The sequence below is a fragment of the Neodiprion pinetum genome, chromosome 3 (genome assembly GCF_021155775.2).
Source record: "Neodiprion pinetum isolate iyNeoPine1 chromosome 3, iyNeoPine1.2, whole genome shotgun sequence".
Classification (NCBI taxonomy): domain Eukaryota; kingdom Metazoa; phylum Arthropoda; class Insecta; order Hymenoptera; family Diprionidae; genus Neodiprion; species Neodiprion pinetum.
The window spans coordinates 35,217,013-35,237,959 of NC_060234.1; the positions used below are offsets into that span (position 1 = coordinate 35,217,013).

The following is a 20,947-nucleotide window of genomic DNA, read 5'->3' on the forward strand; positions in this document are numbered from 1 at the left end:
GCCCGTGATACTGGACAGAGAGGACATATTCCCGAAATGTTTTCCTTGAGTGAGGTCTTGAGAGGACCTCACTTTCAATTTGCGAGGCGTTTATATTACGGATCTGTCAAATGATTAACGTCACAAAGAGACAAAAATGAGCTCCTGCTATTGCGAATTAGCCACGGCTAATGAAATTATGATTGAACAAAAATCTCGCAGTTAGTGCTCTAGCCAAATTGCCTTACCAGCGGGACTGTAAGGAGTTGGCTCGCCTTTTAATATAGAAGCTATAAAGGCTTTCATTAGCCACGACTTAATTAAACCTGTTCGAAACTTCCCTCGCTTGAAACGCTACCAAAATCTGAATTAGATTTTATTTACGTTCATGGTCGATTCGAATATTACGTCACCCAGTTTCCTAATATATGAATTAATCTTCCCCCGTCGTGTTATCCACGTCTTGTCTCGTAAACTTTCATCTGCTCGGCTAATCCAATTGTATATGTCAAAGAAAAAGAATCGACGCAACATTGAAGTATATGTATAATAGATATGCACACTGCCGTTGATTTCACACTCCGAATTCAAGCGCTAAACTTGGCAGATATTAAAGCTGCCAAATTGGAATGGTGCGAAGCAGAAAAGGTTCGGATCAAAGTACCCGACGGATAAAGTTCTCGTGCATAGTTAGCCGGCTGCTTGCTCCCTTGGTGAATTGAAAAATTTCGATCTGACGCATAATACCGAGTCTTATGCGTAAAAAGTGTGCCGAGTGAAGGCCGAGAATCAGCGAACGGCTTGTGAGCTGCTTTGATCCTTTTTCTAAAAAAACCATACACGTCAAATGTCTTGCGATTTATTAACGTCTGAATTTTGCGAAAGCTTATCAAGCTCATGGAATTAAGAAGTTTGTAGAAGAGAATTTTTCACTGATTTACAAGTATATTGGAGAGTCTTTGACGCCTTTGATGATGATTTTGTTTACTTGTGTAATACAAGGGTAGACTTTTTTCTTCGCCATCTCGCAACCGCTCGCAAAAATTTGGCAAAAACTTTGTCTCTCGCGTCGCCGCCAGATGGAGCAGTTTTTCTCGTCGAACTTTCTCACTGTCAATAACGGACGCTTATATATATATATATATTTCTCTTGGGATATCGTACGAAGTATATACCACGTTTGCTAATTACTTTAATATTTCGGATATAGGTAAAAAAATGACGACCCGAGAGCGCAAAGGTTTCGCGAAAAGGTCACCCTGAGGGTGAAGCAAAACTTGCCAGACGAAATTGTGGAATATCGAGGCTTGCTGCGTAGTTTTTGTTTTCCTGTCTACGGCGCTGCTGGCGACAGGCGACATCGAAAGCTTTTCCACGTTCAGCCGAATTCAAGTCAAGTACAATATGGCATTGCTTCGAAATCCTGTAAGCGCGAGGCGAACGGCTGTAAGGTAAATTCATAAGATAACAGGCCCTCGCGAAGCCGTTGTTTCGAAAACGTCGAACCTCACATCAGCGATTTTTGCACTTGATATTGAGCCCTACCGGCGAACACCCAGCTCCAACTTACTTTGCATTCTACGAGCATCTGATGGATATTGCGACGCTTTGGTAAACAGAAAGGATAAATCGGTCGGTTTCGAGTGCTACGCTCGATATATCGATTCGTCGAGGCCGCATCCAACAACACCGCCGGGCGTTTTTCGATATTTGCAAAGTATCCTCATCCTGTTTCCATCCCACCATCTATCGGTCCATTTCTCTCCTTATATTCGCTCTTCTCTCCCTGGAAATCATATGAGACTGAACCACGATTGTTGGGAGAGGATTGGAAAACATTTTATCGTATCTGACGTCCGACAAAGAGAAAGAGAGAGAGAGAGAGAGAGAGCGAGGGAGGGAGGGAGGTACGGAGGCGAGCTTCCCAACATTCTTTCACTCCTCGGCATCTGCGAACAGATTCTGAAATATTGTGTGACTCACGAATTACCGTTTACACATATTTATAAGCAGATGCTTCCTCAAGAATGTATGTTTACGCTATAGAACCATAATCTGTGCTAGTCGAACAAAATTTCGCCAGTGTTTCACTGTTTTGAAGAGATACCTGCTTCGAAGAATTTCTGCTTCACTTTTGTTCTATCTTGCTGGATCTTGCTTAATATACAGAGATATTTGAGATGGCTTGTGAAGTCACGGGATGTCAAGAACTCTGAGAAACAGAAGAATGGAAATACGAAATTTTCATGGGACGTAACGAAGATGAAGATGCAGTTCGTTAAAGCTATACTAGTACCGAACATTTTTCATATTGTTTTGCTGATGATTCAAAATCAGTGCAAACGTAACGTTCTTTTTGCTCACATGCTGACCCATTTTATATATTTGAACAAACTGAAATTCCGTTGAAAAGATTGTTGAAATGCCGTTTCTAATCATTAAGCGCACGTTTTTCTCCGTATATTACAAAGCTTGCGCACGGTTTTAAAACGCTTTTGTTATTCACTTATACTTATTTTCACCCATGGTGAACTGAGATAAAAAATTCTTGCATATCGTAGAACTAAACTGCGTGACAAACACTCTTCCCCGGGGCTTTAAAAAGTGGAAAAGCTGGCGCTGCCGGCTAGCCTCGGTGACAACTTGAAACACTTTGCAGCGTGCGAGTTCACAGGTTTCTCTGTACTTACTGTTCAGCATAAAAGCTTTGCTGCTATCAAGTCCAATTACTAATCAACTTACGGGCTGTGTACACGGTATATTTAACACGATCCGGTGATCAACGAGTCGAGCTTGCCTCTGATCGTAAGCCGATTTCAAGGGGATACCTTCCACACCTAGAAATCGTTGCGGGTTTTAGCGAAGGGTACGAGTAACGTTTGCATGCCGTAAGCACAACGCACTCTAAATACTTACTACGCTACAAGGCTAGTTAAAGGAGGTCGTCAATATTCGGTTTTCGCCAAAAATCCCCTAAATCTAATCTCTGTAAATATATCATTCCTCTTGTTATATTTTACAGTGCGGAATCCTTTTCATCACAGAACTGTGCAAGTGACCGTACCGACAACGTTTCCATTTCACTTTATACGCATCCTGACATCGCCTGTGTAAGACACAAATGCTCCGCACTGCTTGTGCATGGAAATTCATAAAGGTCGACCAAAGGTTCAAGAGTCTCGGCGTATCACGTACTATACATGGGTAATTCCACGAGAAAACGGCTGTGTCCATAAAGGTATACCGCCTTATACCGGTCTTTGCGAGTTCGCAGCGCTGCGAAAAAAAAAAAAAACTTGGCAAACTGAACCTGAGCAAAGTTCGCGCTGCTCAGGAGGCAACTCGGTGGAAACATAATCCTCAGAACTTTAGGGTATGGACGGTGGTGTACGTATGTACTCGAACCACGGATAGCGCGATGAAATGAGCTCAAGCCGCGATGCCGAAAAACTGAATGTTACCTTCTCCTTCGACGCGATAGCAATTTTGCAGTGGTTGTAGCAGGCTGTATCATAGTTTTCAAATTTTTGCACCGTATTTGAATTGAATTTGGGAAAATAACCAACTATTCAGTGTAAATGCGACACAGTATTTTTAAACATCCCTCGGTTTATGGTTGCAAAACGGTGGCAGCTCAAATTTCGAAAAAATTCATAATTTTTAGAATTTTTCACGTGAATTTTCTTTTAATTCAGCACATGACCTTTAATTTTTAATTTATTATAATCGATTGTTACTTATTTAGATATGATCAATTTCTATAAATTTTCCTCGATTGTTCAAATCGTATTTTTATTTTGTTTTTTTTTTTAAATAAGACTAGAATCGGAGGAACAGGGAACAATCTGATCAATTTTCACAATCGCCATTCCCAATACGAAATTTGTTACACAGATCCATCGAGACTTGGAGAGCCCATTTTTGGGTTATTTAATTGTTTCGGAAGGGATGAAAACGCCGCCGGGGTGACAAACACTTGAGGGGCGATAGTGGGGTCGAGGGGTTGGTAAGCATAGGTCAGTTTGGGGACACGAAGCGAGGCGAGTATCAGGGAGGCGTTTTCAAGTTCCGCCCCTATTCAGGGTGTCGAGAGACGGTCAGCGGGGGTTGCGCCACTCTTCCGTGGAGCTGAAACAATTGCTCCGCGACGAAGTTGCGTCCCAGTTTCCGTGTCGGACGTGACGTCACGCGCCGCCGACAACGGCGGGCCTTCGGGGCTTGGTGATGACTACAAAAGAAGTCAGAGAAGCTCGTGAAATTGAATAACTTAGCTGTGTCTGCGCCGGTGTATCCTCGTCCTCGTCGTCCTCCCCCCACCCCCATGCTCATCCGCCCTCCCCATACATATATGTATGTCGTATGTATAAATGCGCATGGGTGCGTACATGCGTATATCAGGTATATTATCGCGTTGCACAGGTAGGAGATGCGAAACTCGGTTATTCACTCGCGTGCAGATACCGCAACGGAAATGGTACCCGCAATGAAACAAAAACCTATCGTACTTTCCCCCAGGCTTCACTGTAGAAAGAGATACACGTACGTATAATATGTGTTTGTACATAGAGGAAGAGGTGCGATGTTCCGGGCATGGCGTCGCCTGTAATGTATCGCCCAAGTATTGTCTAATTAGTAAAATTTCTAGTCGCATGTAATTATTTTCTCGCGGTGAGCAAGACTCGGCAGTTTTTTTACGACATACGATCGATCCCGCATCGCGCAATGGGAAACATCACGAAACCATTCGCGAGTTTTCGGATTACTGTGGGTTTTTTTTTTTTCGTTCTTTCTGAACTCACGTTCCGCCGTTGCTTAGCTTCGATTTCAAAAGTTGTTCTCCCGCAGCTTGAAGCGTTATTTCGATTCATGCTTCACTTTCTTTTCGTTATTGTTATACGTCTCATTTTATATAGGATTTCTTTTCATTTCGCGTATATTATTCGTTCGTTTATTTATTAAAACAATTTCTTGATACCCTCGCCGCTAGATATTCGGCTTGAAATCGTAGGATCGCGGTCTGCGTGATGCGATGAGTCGGTTTTTCCCGGTACAAATTTCTCTTCTCGTGTAAACGGCGGGGGTAAAAACATAGTTGAAAAGTAAAGTTCCCGTACAACTTACTCCAAGAAATAAGTTGCCGTTCCCGCGTGTATCTGCAAATATTACCCCAGAAATTCCCTTCATTCGCAAACACGATTCTTTGTATACCGTGCAATTGAAATCACACGAATACCCGTAAAGCAACAGCTCGATAAAGATGAAAAATCGTCTCACGTCGTATTAGCACTGTTTGCGATACGGAATATCAACGCAAACAGAGCGAGAAAGCGAAGGGAAGGAGAGTGAAAAACTTTCAACACGAAATTGCGATTGTCCTGTTTGCCCGATAAATCCCGGCCATCATCGGGTCCAGATTTGCGTTGTCCGTAATGCATGGCTCGGAGGGACGAGCACGGCTATAATTCAGCCGTTCCAAAGAAGCAGCCGAAGTCATTCACCGCCTCGACGACATTTGCTGTCCATTTCGAAAATGGCTCAGGCTTTCCGCTCGTTCGAATATTTCCGGAGATTTCGTCATGCGGCTTCGTTCGGGGCACCGTTTACTCGCAGATTCGGTCTCACCTCCCTTTCTTCTTTTAAACCCGCCCCCTTCCCTTACGGGTACGTGTTACCATATTTTTTCAATACAGCACGCTATGAAAGAACCAACGGAACCATCAACGCAGCAGCAGCAGCAGCAGCGTAGCCTTGCCCCTCGAAATTTGCAAACTGACCAGAAAATGCTCGCTGCTGCATTGGGCGAGAAATTTTTACACTATCTTACTGCGCGTGTGGGGAATTAATCAGGACGCAGGGACGTCCTGCCAAGGTTGAGGCGGATATCGAGGCGTTCCAAGACGGAGAAATTAAATCCGGTACATGTCCCGTCAACGTCTCATCCGGCGATGGAAGTTGAGTCACTTCGAATTTCACAACGGAGATTCGTCTCCCTCCGTAGCTTCGACAGCCAATAATATTTCGGCTATAAATTGACTCTTCATTGCGGTAAATTCGTCAGCCGGATATTTCCGCGCGGATTAATTACTGCTGAGTTGGAATTCCTCAGCAGCGGCAGCAGCGGCGTAAGCGGCTGCGATTCTTGTTATACTTTTCGTGAAAATTCCGCTCTCCGTGCTAATTTCTCGTCCGCAATCACCGCCGTGTTTTGCTCTTAAACATTTCGCTCGAAGGAGGTCGAACACTTTATGCAACGTCGAAGAAGGCGACCCCTTGGGGGAGAGGAGAGTCGATCCGAATCGGGGAACATTGGGGAGCTTCTCGATATAGCAGGGATATATTCTACGACTTGGCCTACGCCCATGGAAGTTTCTCCGGGAGGCCCCGGAAAGCGATCTATAGGATTACCGGGCCGATCCCGCAGGACTTCGTTCCTGGAGATATATGATAACTACGGGGACAGGTCGTATGCATAAATCCCACCCGTTTCAATAATACGGCATGGATTCTGCAGGTCCGGCTGGCATGGCCACCTGTACGTTTTCCTCGAAGAAATCAAACCTCTTTCGACGCTGGATTCTGAACCGGGGTTAGACGGCCATTGATTGACCGTTGCACCGTCGCCCGGAATAAGCTGGCGAAACTCGGAGGGAAGGAGTATAATACGATTTACCCGGAAAAGAAAGGAAACGGTGTCGACACTCTTTGAATTTAATTAAAATCGGTATCAAGGGGGGATTCTAGTGTGAGTATTTGTTTCTTTACCTCAGTTTCGAGGATTTCTTCATCAAAATTTGTAAGGAAGTTTGAGATTCGCCTTTTTATGGTAAGTAATATAGAATTTTAACTATCTTTCGACAAATTTGTGAAAAATAAACGAGTTATACGTTGTCCCCTGAAGCTGTTCTTCCGTCACACGCGCCGATGGATCTCATTTTTTCGTGGACCAGTTTTGCGTGAAAGAAAACAAACTAAAAATGTTCTTATCCAGTGATAACGTAAGGAATTATATTTAAAAAAAAAAATAAAAAATTATTGCGTTCTGTACAGTTCCCGACATTTTTGGCTCAAAAAAGTTGATCGTTAAATAACTTATTAAAAACAATTAGGCAATCATTTCGCAAAAATTCTATGCCACGTTTTGAATAAATTATAAAAGATATGTGTACAAAATTTGAAGTTAGTCGCCAGCCCCCCATCTTGACAAAATTGAGCATTTCGAGAACTGTAAGTTAGTAAATCGGTGATAAAAATTTTTAACCCAAAATGAGACGTTGGTAAGTATTTCAAAATTGAGATATAACGTTTTCAGTGCTGGGGGCCTCTCTTTCCCCGCCCCGTACTCGGAAAATGATTAAAAAATCACGCATCCTCGTTTCGCGAATTTGGAAGATAAAACCATCAGCTCGGCGCAGAAATTCGGATTAGCATCGATTGATTTTACATAACGCCATAGATGATACGGCACGTCGGAGATTCAGGGAGTTGTATTTCACGTGGGATTGCACTCGGTGATAACTTACCGTCACGTTGAAATGAAAATTAAACTTGCAAGTGCGAAATCAATTGCATCATTAACCACTTTCTTTTTCCTTCTCTCTTTATCCTCGCTGAGCACGCAGACTCATGCATACATACATACATACATACATAAATTTACCATCAAGCGTTGCTCGGCGGTGTTTATTTACCGAGTTGAAATATCACGAACGAGGATGGAAAGGTTGTTCGTTCCTAAAATCCGCTTTATTCATACCATTCTTGCAGTAAATCCTCGCCCGGTGAATAATAACAGCATAAATGTAGACACTGGAATTAAATCGTTTGTGAAAAACGAGGATTCGTTGTACGAGGAGTGCAGATTTTGATTAAAAAATCGCGAGACCATCTTCCCGCAGCTCTTGGCAATAACTTTAACCTCTTCGGAGAGGCGAGGCTCTCGGTAATATGAGCTCACTTGCAGTTCGCGAACATTATATGCGATTAAATCGAGTGTCAAGTGTGACGTAAGAAGGGGGATTATGATCGCTCGACGTGGGGTGAGGGGAAGTTTATGTCTTGCGAGGCGATACGTGATCGCTGCAACATGAAATTTCTTACTTTCCACTTTATCGGATATTATTTGAAATTTAATTAAAGTTATACGACTCTCCGATATCCCGTCATCATCGTCGCATGGCCGAGCTCATCCTTCTAACGCGCCAGATCAGCCAGGCCGAGGTGTACACTGTTATACGGACAGCCATAAAGTATTAACCCTCTCCGACAAAGTAGTTTACCAACGACTCACGCGGCTCGGACCATATCCGTTTGCTAATAAACGTTTCATTCCTACGACGCGTAAAAATCTTACCACCATGCGCTTATCTTTTCGGCCGATTGCTCGCGAGCTAAGAGAGCATTGAACAGGCCGTCAACCGTCTTCCCCATCGCTCGAACAACCCCATGATTATAAGGGGGCTCGTACGTACCATCGGACGCACAGTGTAAAATGAGCCGTTTATTTCCTCCGTCAAGCTTTGCAGCCGTTATACCGACCGTGAGCATCGCTTCCCATTGAAAACGGTGTTTATAAGCTGAAGGCTCGTCGGTTAGACTGCGTCTTAGAAAACAAAGCTGCAACGGGGCTTCAGGCGCGTCTTTGCTTGTAAACGACGTCTGCCAGTTTCACCCAATCAGTACAGATTTCGATTATTATTCAACGTTTGTTAACGGCAGCACTCATTTTTCAGAATAAACCAGTTTTGTTCGCAAGCTAATCGAATTTTCTGTACTTTATATCCATAACAAAGACGCTGGAATAGTTGCCGAGAAAAGATGTCGAATACTGAATACACGAAAATGTTTTTCTACTCATAAAAGTTGTATCAACAATTGATCAAGGGATTTTTCAGCTGAACAATCAAGGCCATCATATTCAAGTGGAGTAATCTGTCTTTGAAAGGAAAAGCACCTTGCTGACGCAGATATTGCTGGGGGTGGATACGAGATCTTTTTTTTCCGCTCGAACCGTTGGAACCAATTTTTTTTACCTCCGCCAGAGGGTTGAAATCGATCGACTTGGGGTGCAAGCAATTATCGAACGGGGTGTATCTGAGTGATAATCGAAACGAGGTAAAAATTGAGACGCAGCGTGGGAAAGGAGGGGAAGCGATCTTCCGGGCCGTCCAATCAGCCCGGGATTATTACTCGTTTACGTATTCCCACCAGGAAGTAACATTATTGAATAAGTTTCGCGCAGTGGTGCTCGGGGATGGTAGCGCTTTACTCGATCGCCTGCTGCTCTCAAGTACTCGAATAAAGCGCGCGGAACTGAAGGAGGGCGCCGAACGATCACCGAGTGGAAAATATCGCCACCCTGAGCCCGGGGGTTGTGTATTCCTGCCCCGGGGCAATCTCGATCAAGGTGAAGTTAGGCGGGTGTGTATACGCTCACCCAATAATACCCACCGACGCGATGCATAACACCAGTCAATATTCCATTTGCCGTCTACCAAGGCGATATTTACATCCTCGCAAATAATATCCTGCAGACTCCGGCTGGGCGAAGCACTCTTCGATTTATTAGATTCGATTGCTGCCCGACTCGTTTCGCGCCGTTTTTCATTCCGCGCACTTTTCGCAACGCGTATCGACTTGCTTTTGTATCGCTGCACTCGCCGCGACAAATCGGAGTCGCGGTTCGCCGAGAACCCCTGATCAACCCTCAAAATCGCGAAGAATCAAAATCCCGGCAAGCAGCTGCTGCGCGTTTCTGTCGCGTTATACCGGCAAACGTAAAAGAATCCTAACGACGGTCAGATCGGACGAATTTTTCAAATATTTCGTCATTTATGAGATGCGAAAAAATGTCAGGGTTGTAACGCGTGACGTACCGTCGTGTCGCCTCCGGCGAAAGCCTCGAGCTTTCGAGGACCGACCGTGTCGCCCCGTTATTGTAAAAGGTTCACCACCTACGCTGCCCTTACATGTCACAAGGCATTTTAGTTTTTCATTCCTCGCTTTTCTCCTGTCTTGACTCCTCTCCTCCTCCTCATCTCTTTTACCGCGAATACAATCCTTATAAAACTCCGGAGCAGTCATGCTCCAGGATTTTTTCATTATTCTTTTCTTCTCTTGTACTGTTTTTTTTTTTTTCTCTCGGTTTAACCAGATACGAGTTAGCGATCCCGATTATCTTGCGTCTCGTGCGCTTCAGAACCAATTTCGCATTCTACCCTCCCCTTGCTGTGCTCGTAAACTTTTAAAACGATAAAATGCGACTAAAAATCAAACCTGCAATCTTGTTCGAAGCCCTCTACTGTATTCTCCGAAGATATCGGGGGGCTCGATCAACGGCTCGGGGCGTGAAACCGGGCCAATTACCAGTTATTCAAAAGTGTATTACACCCGGAGGGAGGCGGTCAATTTCTCGATACTCGTATCCATAATTGGAATGTAATTGATAATAATTTGCAGTTACCCGAAGAAATGGCAATACTGCGATATAATTTATCTCAGAATCGACGCTACAGCTATCGCCGGTTCGATTCTATCGGGTGTTATTGGAAAGAGTGGGAAATGATTGAATTATGTACTGTTAATTGGCACTCAGGGCTCCCCAGCATCTTCTTCAATATCTCGTTTGGGGCCGTCGGGCCGTCTTGGAAGGAGGACAAGCGGCGCATAAAATAGTAAAAATTGAGCTGGCATCGGCAAAGTGGCACTCATCACAGGGCGATTGAATTCTTCCTCGCCCCTCCAGCGTAATTCATTTTTCCAACGTCGCGAGAACTCTTCTCATACATTTGAGTTGATAAAATTTCGTCACGTATTCGAAGCTTTGTCGGCGCTTCGGGTCCATCCCGAGTTCCATCAGCCCCAGCGTGGCGGCGGCTTCGTGTCGAGGAATTCGCGAACGGTCTTCCCTCGGAACAACCCGGACGTAACAGAGACACGCAGCACCAGGTAGCACGAGGACAGTAGAGGGCTGTGCATTTTAATGAAGCTCGTAATGAGAGCATGGCTAGACGCGTGCTCGCCGGCTCGTTGGTTGGCTGGTTCGCTGCAGTTTGCTCCTCTACTTCCTTGCTCGAGTTCAAGTCCCGCATTGCAAGTGCCCGGCTTGAGTTATCCGTAAAACTGCCGGATCCCTTGACACTCCCGGCACCAGGGACTCGGTTACGTATGACAATGGGATTAGGGGAATTGAGGCGGGGAGGAGTTCCGCGGAAGCACTCGGGGATTTCCCCGATCGAAGAATAATACAGTACCCGATGTTGAAAGTAGCACGTCGCTTGCCTTTCCTTCCTCTCGGAAAATCGGATCAACGTGGTAGATGCACCGTTGACCCTCACCTTGACAAAGCACCGCGTTTCTCGATTCGACTCTTTACGTTTTCGACTGTCCAATTCACGACTAAAATCCGACGTTGAACTAGTTTTGAGAAAGAACACGACGGAAGTTTGAATACTCGAATACTTGGCACTACACTACATTGGTTGAGGATGCGACAGTGTCTCGAAGCACTTCTGTTTAAAGCCGGTTGCGGTCACGACCTTCGATTACACTTGGCGAATATCGCCACAACCGTTTCATCACGTACACCAAGGTGACCAAGCCCCCAACGCCAGACGGAACGCAAGGAGCCACCGATTCCAATCCTGACATTGTTTGCCTAGCACGCAGAAATTCCATTTCACCTCGCTCTTTCCTCCTTTGCATATTTTGTGAACGTGCAAGACCGGGATAGACACCGAGCTCAACGAGACGGGGGTTGGAAGGTGGGCACGCCTGCGTAAGGGGATGAAAGAATGATAGGGTTACTTACGTATGCCATCGAGCCCGCGAGCCATCTTTCCTGCTCTGCCCTATTCCGTGGAAAGCACACTAGGCGAGTACCGGAGAGGGATGAAGTCAACCTACCCACCTGTCCCCCCGAAGAAGAGCCGAGGCACGGGGTTATTACCGTCACTCGGGGCGGGTGTTAGACCGGCTCTCGCGCAGCTCTCGTCAGCTTATCTCGCGAACCGCGTACGTGATCAACGAATCATTTATGTCTCAGGATGTCTCGAGAAGGATCGAATTCTGCAGCTGATAGGACGACGTCGATTGGCGTAAAAAGTACACCGCGGGATTCAATTTCCCGGCAAATTCGGCTCCGGTAGAAATGATTTTTTACCATTGCGTCACGCTCGGAGGGATGTGCTCGTTCCGACTCCCTCGCTCCTTGACGTCCCGTCAAGATCTCAAAGTTTATCCGAACAAACAGCGTCGCGTCGGACAGACAATTCGGATATCAACCTCCGCGCGATTCTTGATAGATCCTTTTTCCCGCAGAGGTGAAATCGCGCCTTTCGTATCGCTCACCTGTGTTACGCTACGCGATATCACGTGCGGAATCCAAGAGCTGGTAGAGAGCGCGGATAGTGATATCTCGACGAGTGTCAGGGGCTGCAACAACGTCGCGTGACGGATAATGCGAGCATTATTTCTCGTGAATATGAATACCCGTCGTCGCAAGCGTTCTCGACGCCGCTCGTTGCCCTATTTTCAACGCCATGTTCAAGACGCGATGCGGAAGAAGCGTCTTCGCCTGCTTCTTCGCGCCGCGTGCGAAGAAAAGCAATTTTCCCCTGGTAAGGAAAAATTTCGCTCTGAGAAGCGTTTGCGAAAATGGCCAGCCCTCTAACGCCTCATGTCGCCTCTCCACTCCAGCCACCTTCATACCCTTTCTATCTCATTTCCCTATCTAACTCTAAATAAACGGTGCTGCTCGCGTTGTCTTCACGGGGTGCGTATTTGGCCATGGAAAACACGAGGTATCACCTGCGGGTGGATCGACGCCCGGCAATATCGCGAGCGAGGTGAAAACGTCTGGGCCTCGTACCACTTTTCTACGATTCGACTTGTTTTCCACGACCAGGAACCAGTCCGCTTGATTATCATTATGCTGTACGCGCTGCCCAATATCGCAGTCACAGTTACTCCTTATCCATCGTTTCTAGTACGGTTTTACCCAATTGTAAATTGTCCGTCTCCTCTGAACCGACCAATGATCTCAGCTGTGCTCGACGTTGTATCGATAATAACATGTGGTATCGACGATGTAAATTAAGCCCGTCCGTTACCCGCTGTGATGTCACCTCCAGGACCCGGCTATGGAGAGAGAGAGAGAGAGAGAGAGAGGAGAAGGAGGAGGAGTAGGAGTGGAAACGCGAGGGAGAGACGGATTGCCATATTGTGAGGCCAAAATTTGGAAAGAGAATAGGATGAGGCGACATATTTTCAAATTTATTAACGGTGCAGTATGTATGTATATAGAGCGCCACCTTGAATGGGGGCATTTTTCAATGACTCCGTTTATACCTTCGAGAGAGAATTTTTTAATAACGCAGTTTTATTACACCACCGTCGTGCGCAGTTTGGTAGATGCGCACAGCGAGGAAATTATTTAACACGACGTATGTAATATTTTTCTCGCTAGGTATATACACTGATTAAAAGGACGATTACGCGAAGCGTGGAATGAGATTCTGCTGCGAGTGACAGCGCTCTTTAATCAGAATAAGAGGCTCGCATCAGCTATACATATAATTCCAGCCTCACAAAAATCCACGATTAAATTGACTTGCCGATCATCGGGGGTCGGAGGATTCCCGTAAATCAAAAGGAAACCAGCAGGCGCTGCGCTTGGAAAAACACGTCCCGTAGAAATAATCGCGACTCATTTCCTCTAGATTTGTGAATTATTCATCGCTGTTTGAACATGGGCATCGACAGGGCGTGTTGACATTTACAATGCGTCTGATTTATCCGTGGCTTATACGAAAGGATTTCGAATGCTCGTCTGCTTTTACCATTTATTCATTTGCCGTGCAGGTGCTACTTGAATTTTATATGCGAGCTTAATCATCCCCGAAGTAAAAAAAAAAATAATATAAAAAAGTAACCAGTAAACCGTAAGCAGTAAGCAGTATGCTTCGCTCACCATTTCGCTCTCGGGCTATTAGCGGAACGCATTGATCCATCGGCAAATACTCGAAGCCTTTGAAAACCGGCTCCCCGGTTTGACGGTGTATAAAAAATCGTCTTGGAAAACTAGGCAGCACTTGTGCCTGAAAATACACGCGCAGGTGTCACGGTGGTGCTCAACCGGTAAAACTTGTCGTTCGGTTGACAGCCGAGCTTATTGCAGTCTCCCCAAAAATCGAACGATTTTTCTCACGGGTGTATCAAGGGTAAAGTATCGTCGAACTTGTTAAATGGAAGCTGCTAGTTAAACAGCAACGAATTAAGGACGACGATATAATCTAACTTGGAAATGGTCCGTAACATTTGTTTCGAGACAAATTACGAGTTTAAAGATAAGGAAAAACCCGGTTTCGCGAATTCGTACTAATGGAAGCATTTGATGACTCATTTGTCACATACCGGGTGCTCCCAGGTGAACGGCATTGTTTAATTTCGCTGCCGATGTTGAGCAACACAAAACTCGGAATCATCGGTACTCGGTGCCCCGAATAGCATTGCGTATAGCCAAAATGGCCGGATTTCTATGGATTGATACACTAGGGCGCGATGAATGGCCATACTTGACGTGACGTTATTCGAAATCTCGATCAGTACGCTCGAAATAATTAACCAGAAGTTGTCCCAAGCCTTGGATTGTGGGAAATCGCGTTGAAAGGCGGATCGGAGGAAGAAGGGCGATGAATGCACGGAGGGAGGGATACGTTAGGTCACAGTAGTCGATGGTGTTACTTTTCATCCAGATTGGACCTTCGGCGTAGCGGCCCCTTGGGACGCGCCCAAACCCTTCTTGTACCCTTCGCCGCGAAATCAGGGGCCTCCCACTTTTGCGAAACCGTTGTCCATTGTTGGCGTGCTCCGTTTCCCTTTTCGCCTTTCCCTCTGCGCCGCCCCGAGATATACCTGGATATATTAGCGGAGAACACGTCCTTATCTGCTAAGTGACACCAGTTAGCAAATTGAATTAACCTGGGCTCTGGAATTGGACCAAGTCTCTGGGTTCTGGGTCACAGGAGGATAAGCCGGATGATACGACGGTGGTCTTGCTGCCTTCATTTACCCGCGATTACTCTGTACTAATCGTAATACAAGACTCGATGATTTCAAAATTGTACTTGTTTCACGACGAAAGAAAAAAAAGAATTAGAACATCAATACGTACCACTCTCATCGAGAGTAAACACCCGGTATGCACACGAGGATGGGTATACCGTTAGGGTCATCGCGATGGGATAAGAACCCAGCAGAGATGTTATCTCAAGGGTATCTGAAGGGCAAAGAATCGAACATCATAAGCCGGACCGTTGCCGTTCGAAAACTTTCGTAATCCATGTCCCATCATCCTTTCCGTAAGACGTTAGAGCTCGGACCTTATATAGTGAATGCCGGGAGACGAATGAATGTGTCCGAAATTGGAGCAAGCTAAAGTCCCTCGAAAAATTCATGGTTCGCAAAATTGTTGGAGCTCGCAACCAAAATCTAAACTTGGTTGTAGTCCGAAGGTTTGCCGGGGAACCACTTCGAGCATGGGCGTGGTAATTTATAATCGAATCATTTCGCCGCGAGCATGTGTTTTTTCCTCCTTCACCCTCCTCGCCCCCTGTTCGATCGGGGCTCGCCGATATTTCTTGCGGGATTCATCGCATTGGTTTTGCACCTTTCCTCTCCATACTCCATCCCAACTCCCCGTGGCGTTCCTGCACGAACTCGCCACCCTATTTTTTCAACCCCTCCCCGGTCACCGCGCCACTTTATTTCATTCTTCTCTCAACGAAGGAGGGTTTCAGCAGTTTTTCACGTATCGGCTTCTGTTTGGCGACAATCAAACGCCGTTTCGCAGGGGAAGCTGTACTCGATGCTCATTTTGACGACAATGTTTGGCAGGTTCCGAAATTTCGCAGAGTACTGTTTAATGGTCGGAATTCAGAGTGCGGGTTTGGTTCGTTCGTTAGTTTGGAGACAGTGTTTGAGATTCCGCCTGCAGGATTGCGACAATTACTTTCTCCACTCAAGACAAGAGTTCAATATTTGACGACGTGGTATCTGGCAATGAGCTCGAAGTATACCGTCTCAAGTTCCTTCAATTGTACGGTTCAAACTAAGCTCGTAACTCGCACTTACATCATCCCCGTATGGTTTCAGGTTACGGAAACATTTCGCCAAGAACCGCATGGGGCAAAGTAGCAACAATCGTTTACGCCATTGCCGGAATGCCGCTGTTCCTTCTCTACCTCAGCAACATCGGCGACATCCTGGCGAGGAGTTTCAAGTGGACTTATGCACGCTGCTGTCTCTGCAGGTAGAGTATAACGAACCCCTAATCCGAGTTATCATCCGCAGACGATCTATATTTCTGAGCTTGTTCGCATTTCGTTCAACTCCCATACGTGAGCTCAGCTTAAACTTTGCTTTACGGGATCATGTTCTTATCACAGGTGTCGAAGAAAGCCCCGCCGCTTCGAGCCGCCGCCTCCTAGAACGAACGTTGCCCCCGCCGGCAGAGACCAATGGCAGGTAGGTTATTGCGCGTCGGAGGTTCAAAGTTGTTCCGTAGCAGGGACAGCCATTGCCCCGATGGAATTTCATAAGACGTTTCCTTTGCTGCTAGATAAACGCGAGCGTTCAGGAAACGTGATTCCTTCTCAATGCGCCGAAAGCGGATTCTCCTGAGCTAACGGGGCAAACTTTTCACAGAGATATTAAACAAACGGGATTTATCACTGCGGAGACTCTGCGCTCCCGTGACTCGAGAGTGTTCAAAACATGAGGAGAAATTTTGAGCATCGCAAGCTCGACTTGAGGAAATTTTTTCATCTCAAGATCAGGACTTGGGCGCTGGTCAGTTTTTCGTCAAGCTCATGGTTGTAGGTTAAAGATGCAGAGTAGGTTAACCAGATGGAAAATACGCAAGAACCAACGATTGGCGTGTTCTATACCTTTTTCGGAATCCTTTCAAGTCACCTCTCAATCTGTAAGCCTCTGCGAGATTTTTGTTTCTTTTTTTGTTTTTTTTTTTTTGTCTGGCGTCCCCGAATCAGCGGATTAAAGGATCACGCTGCTGCGCGGATTGATAATGAGGCGGATCGCGATTCAACGAATAGAGCAGATATCTGTTTTGGAATTGGCCGGGCTATATACATCGGCGCGGTCCCCAGGGGTCAAGTTTGACACCAAAGGATTGTTCTAGCGCTGATTGCATCAGGCAATCTATATAGCTGGCGGTACAAGTTCCGGCAGAGAATTCCCCCGACGTTTTGCAAGGTGGATTAGGTTAGTCGATAGATTGGTTGTTTACTTGGACGTGTATAATGGCCTCCTTGGAGGAACAGCTTCGATACAGTTGAAATTCATTCTCTCATACATGCCGAGGCCAGTCTTGTGAAAAAAGTTACAGCATTGAAATTGCCGCATCGATATTCACACCTGATTAATCTTACACCCAATTTTACAGATGGTTAAAATACACGGTGGGGAACTCGAGACATCCAGTATCGAGCAGGGAAGCTCAGGTGACGATGACGAGGGTGACGAGGAGAGTGAAGGTAGCTATGATCCGCAGAACGTGACAGTGCCGATCACCTTGTGTCTCACCATAATGGCTGGGTGAGTTTTGGGTGTATGAAAATTCCCACTTGTCGTCGATTATTTTCACGCAATGCAGGATACCTTTGTACGTCATTGTTACACGTTGGTTTCGATAAAATTTCTCCATTACCGATTTTTTTCCCTATGATCGATCGATCTGCATTCACATACCCAAGCGATATCAGGTAACGGGGTTTGAAATCCCGTTGAAAATAAAATCTGTCAAAGTGGTCATATCCATTTCAATTATCGCGATGAATTTGAAAGTCGTTACAGAATCCTTTGGGAAACGCTACGAATGGAGTTTGATTTTGTTCGTTGTGAAAGCGCCAATTCGTTCGTCACATCCGTCATTTAGCCGTTTTTACAACTTACGATTCTTTTTTTTTCCGTTTCACGACATCAGGAAACATCGATCGAACAGCACGTCGCGGATAGCCTGACATGTGTGTTTTGGTTTTAAGCGTATTTGACAATGGGCTTACCGTTACTTAGGTTTATAGGGTGTTAATAGAAACTTCCCGGGCGAATTTCCCAGGAGTCACGTCAGGCAACCGTCGAATTTATTTTCCGGGATCCTTTAGGCTTGGCCGTAAAAGAAAAGAGGCCGGGCTGCCCTCATCCATCTCTAAAACAGAAAGTTGTTCGTTATTAATGGACATTCATTGAAGCACGTCTTACATTTCTTGCTTCCGGACTTAAGAACAGGCGAAAAACCCAGAGAATTGCTCAAGTACGACGAGCCTTCCCATCAAGAGGATATTCGCTCGATCGATCAGCTAGGAATATCAAACAGTAAGCGAAGTCCTCGTGCCTGAGTCGCATCTTCCGTTTCACCCGCCAACTTTACTCAGGATCAGAACCCTGCAGCGCAGATCTTACGAATCAGGGCACAGCATGGAACCCACGATAAACCTCAATAGGAAATATTTTTCCTCGTATAATATCAGTTCCGATTCAGCTAGTGCAGCGCGACCCTCGAAGACACTTTGTAAGAATAGCGATATAACGAGGGGCGGGGGTGGGATTATTATCTGTAGGGTAATATCTGTAGTAATATTTATTAAAAATTATAAAATAGACTTAAAAAACAAGTATGGAAAATAGAAACTGCAATTTCTGGCTCCAAACATCATATCTTAAGTAGAAAACCAAATAAGGAATGAAAATGATTTAAATAAAAAATATGTGTTTACATATATGTATTAAATATTGATCCGGGTCTTAATTATCTGTATTTCTGTGGGGTGACTGACTTACGCGGTATATGCTAAAGCGACGAATATTATTAAATAAGTCTTATCAAGACGGCATCTCAGTCTATAAGACGTCATGTCGCGTTGCTTATACTTGAGAGTAAAAGTATATATACCTAAGGATAAGGATGCTTTATAAACTGGATAGAAAAACTCCCTCCTGTCCATGGCTCGACATGCCTACGATTATTCGGGATAGAGGAAGAATAATATAGGGTCAGATTTTATGGAGTGTAAAGAAATCCGAGTCACCGATCGGGGGTCGCTGGCATCGATGAAGATTACGTACTTTCATTAACACGTCTTCCTGACTCGACAATTGTTTTATTCGGGAAAACGTGACCGAGTGACTTCCAGCAGTAGGATATTATCCTTATCCGTATCCTCGGCCCCCACCCCCTTGCCCTTTTCTACCACCAAGTAACCTCAATTTTCTTTAAAGGTACGTGTGCGGCGGAGGTATGCTCTTCTCGATGTGGGAAGGCTGGGGCTTCTTGGAATCCTCCTACTTTTGCTTCATATCGCTGAGTACCATTGGCTTCGGAGATTACGTACCTAGTGATGAAATTTATTCGTCGAAGGGAATCAGCGAGTTCTCCTTTCTCTTCTGTTCCTTGTATCTGATGCTGGGTGAGTTGTTATTTTATTTTATCCTTTCACGCCGTGATGTATTCGCACCGTAACTCCGCGAAATATTCTCTGAACCTGAAAGCAATCCAAATTCGATTACACGCAAGTCTTGGAAAAAGGCAGATCTGAGAATAGTCGGAAACGTATTTTTGGAATTTTATTTCCGAACGATCAACACCGCTGCTCGCGTAGCGGGTCACTGAATGAGAAAAATTTAATCAGAGGTAGAGCTGCTTTTCGGCAAAGAAGAAGAAGAAGAAGACGGAGAAGAAAAGTGTATCATTCCGGCGTTTGGGTAGAGACAATTCTGTATACATTTCGAAAGACGTATTGATCGATGAAGTGTGAACAGTTGGCGTCGGTGAATTGGGAATAATCGTACGAAAGCTGAACGGTGATTTTTGGTTATAAACAAAACGATAACGAAGCCTTCTTAGTTCTCGGAGTCTTTGATCGTTGGTTTTGATCGAGAACGCTCGATCCAACACACACCGGGCGGTAACAGTTATGATGAAGGCTTGAACCGTGCGGAGGATCTGAAAAGCTCTACGCGCTACTGACATCTTGTTATTTCGATAACTATTTTCGTTCCCTCTTCCATAAGAGTGCTTTCTTCTCATGAAATACGGAATTGCGATGCGGTGATTCGAGGTGCTAACAAATTTCCGAGCGCAGGTAGACCCTGATTTCTTTCGCAATTTCTTTTTTCTTCGTCAGCGTTAGTCCGACGCTTTGGGCTTTTTATCAGAATTTTCTCAAGCACTCCGCAGGCGAGGATGTAGCCAAGTATGAAGAACTCCGCCGGTGAACTCGACGGAAAATAAGATTTGTATTAAGTAGTTCAGCGCGGATTGAGGAAACTTTCCTTCGCATTGACAGCGAGAGTTTTGTGGCAAGTGTTTCTTTCCTCCCTTTCGCCTTCTTTCGATTTTCAATCAAATACCGCCCAGCAGCGGTTGCGAAAATGCACGCTATACGCGAACGTCTCGACGGATTTTGTCGCGAATGCAACCATCGGCAGACGGTGTGAACGCCGCGCAATTTATCCGCAAAGCATTTCTCGTGAGCTTTTTTGCTTGTGTGTGTTGTTCGTTGAAAGCTTATTTGCAAAAAAACATTCACGCTTAGATTGTGAAACAAGATTGAACGCGATCGAAGGCTCGCCCACGTCGAAAATTTTTTTTCGATTACACAAATCGTCGGTTAAATTTATACCCACAAAGGCACGTGAGTAGAAATTGATTCTCTTCAGACTCTCGCGAATAATTAATTAACGGATCTCAAAGGGAAACAAAGCGGGTGGAAAATGTTTCGGAAAAACGTATCGCCTGAGAGAGGCGGAAAAAGAATAGGAAAAAACTCGTTTGTTTCAAGACGGAGATGAAGACTAATAGCGGAAACGGGGTTGGCATTCCGACGAGTAAGCTCGGCCTGGTGCGGGATTGAAATTCATCGATTTTGAATTTCACCGGTGTTTTTCTTTCGCGCAA

At 45.3% G+C, this 20,947-nt stretch overlaps 1 protein-coding gene across 2 annotated transcripts in view; it reads left to right on the plus strand.

Annotated features, from left to right (window-relative positions):
* LOC124213753 (TWiK family of potassium channels protein 18) overlaps positions 1 to 20,947 on the plus strand; it is a 207,326-nt gene that overhangs the window by 43,657 nt on the left and 142,722 nt on the right. For both annotated transcript variants that reach the window (XM_069134283.1, XM_046615346.1), the window contains exons 4-7: positions 16,129 to 16,285; positions 16,422 to 16,500; positions 17,438 to 17,589; positions 19,270 to 19,457. In XM_069134283.1, coding sequence (XP_068990384.1) covers positions 16,129 to 16,285; positions 16,422 to 16,500; positions 17,438 to 17,589; positions 19,270 to 19,457 — 576 coding nt within the window. The remainder of the gene's footprint in view (positions 1 to 16,128; positions 16,286 to 16,421; positions 16,501 to 17,437; positions 17,590 to 19,269; positions 19,458 to 20,947) is intronic.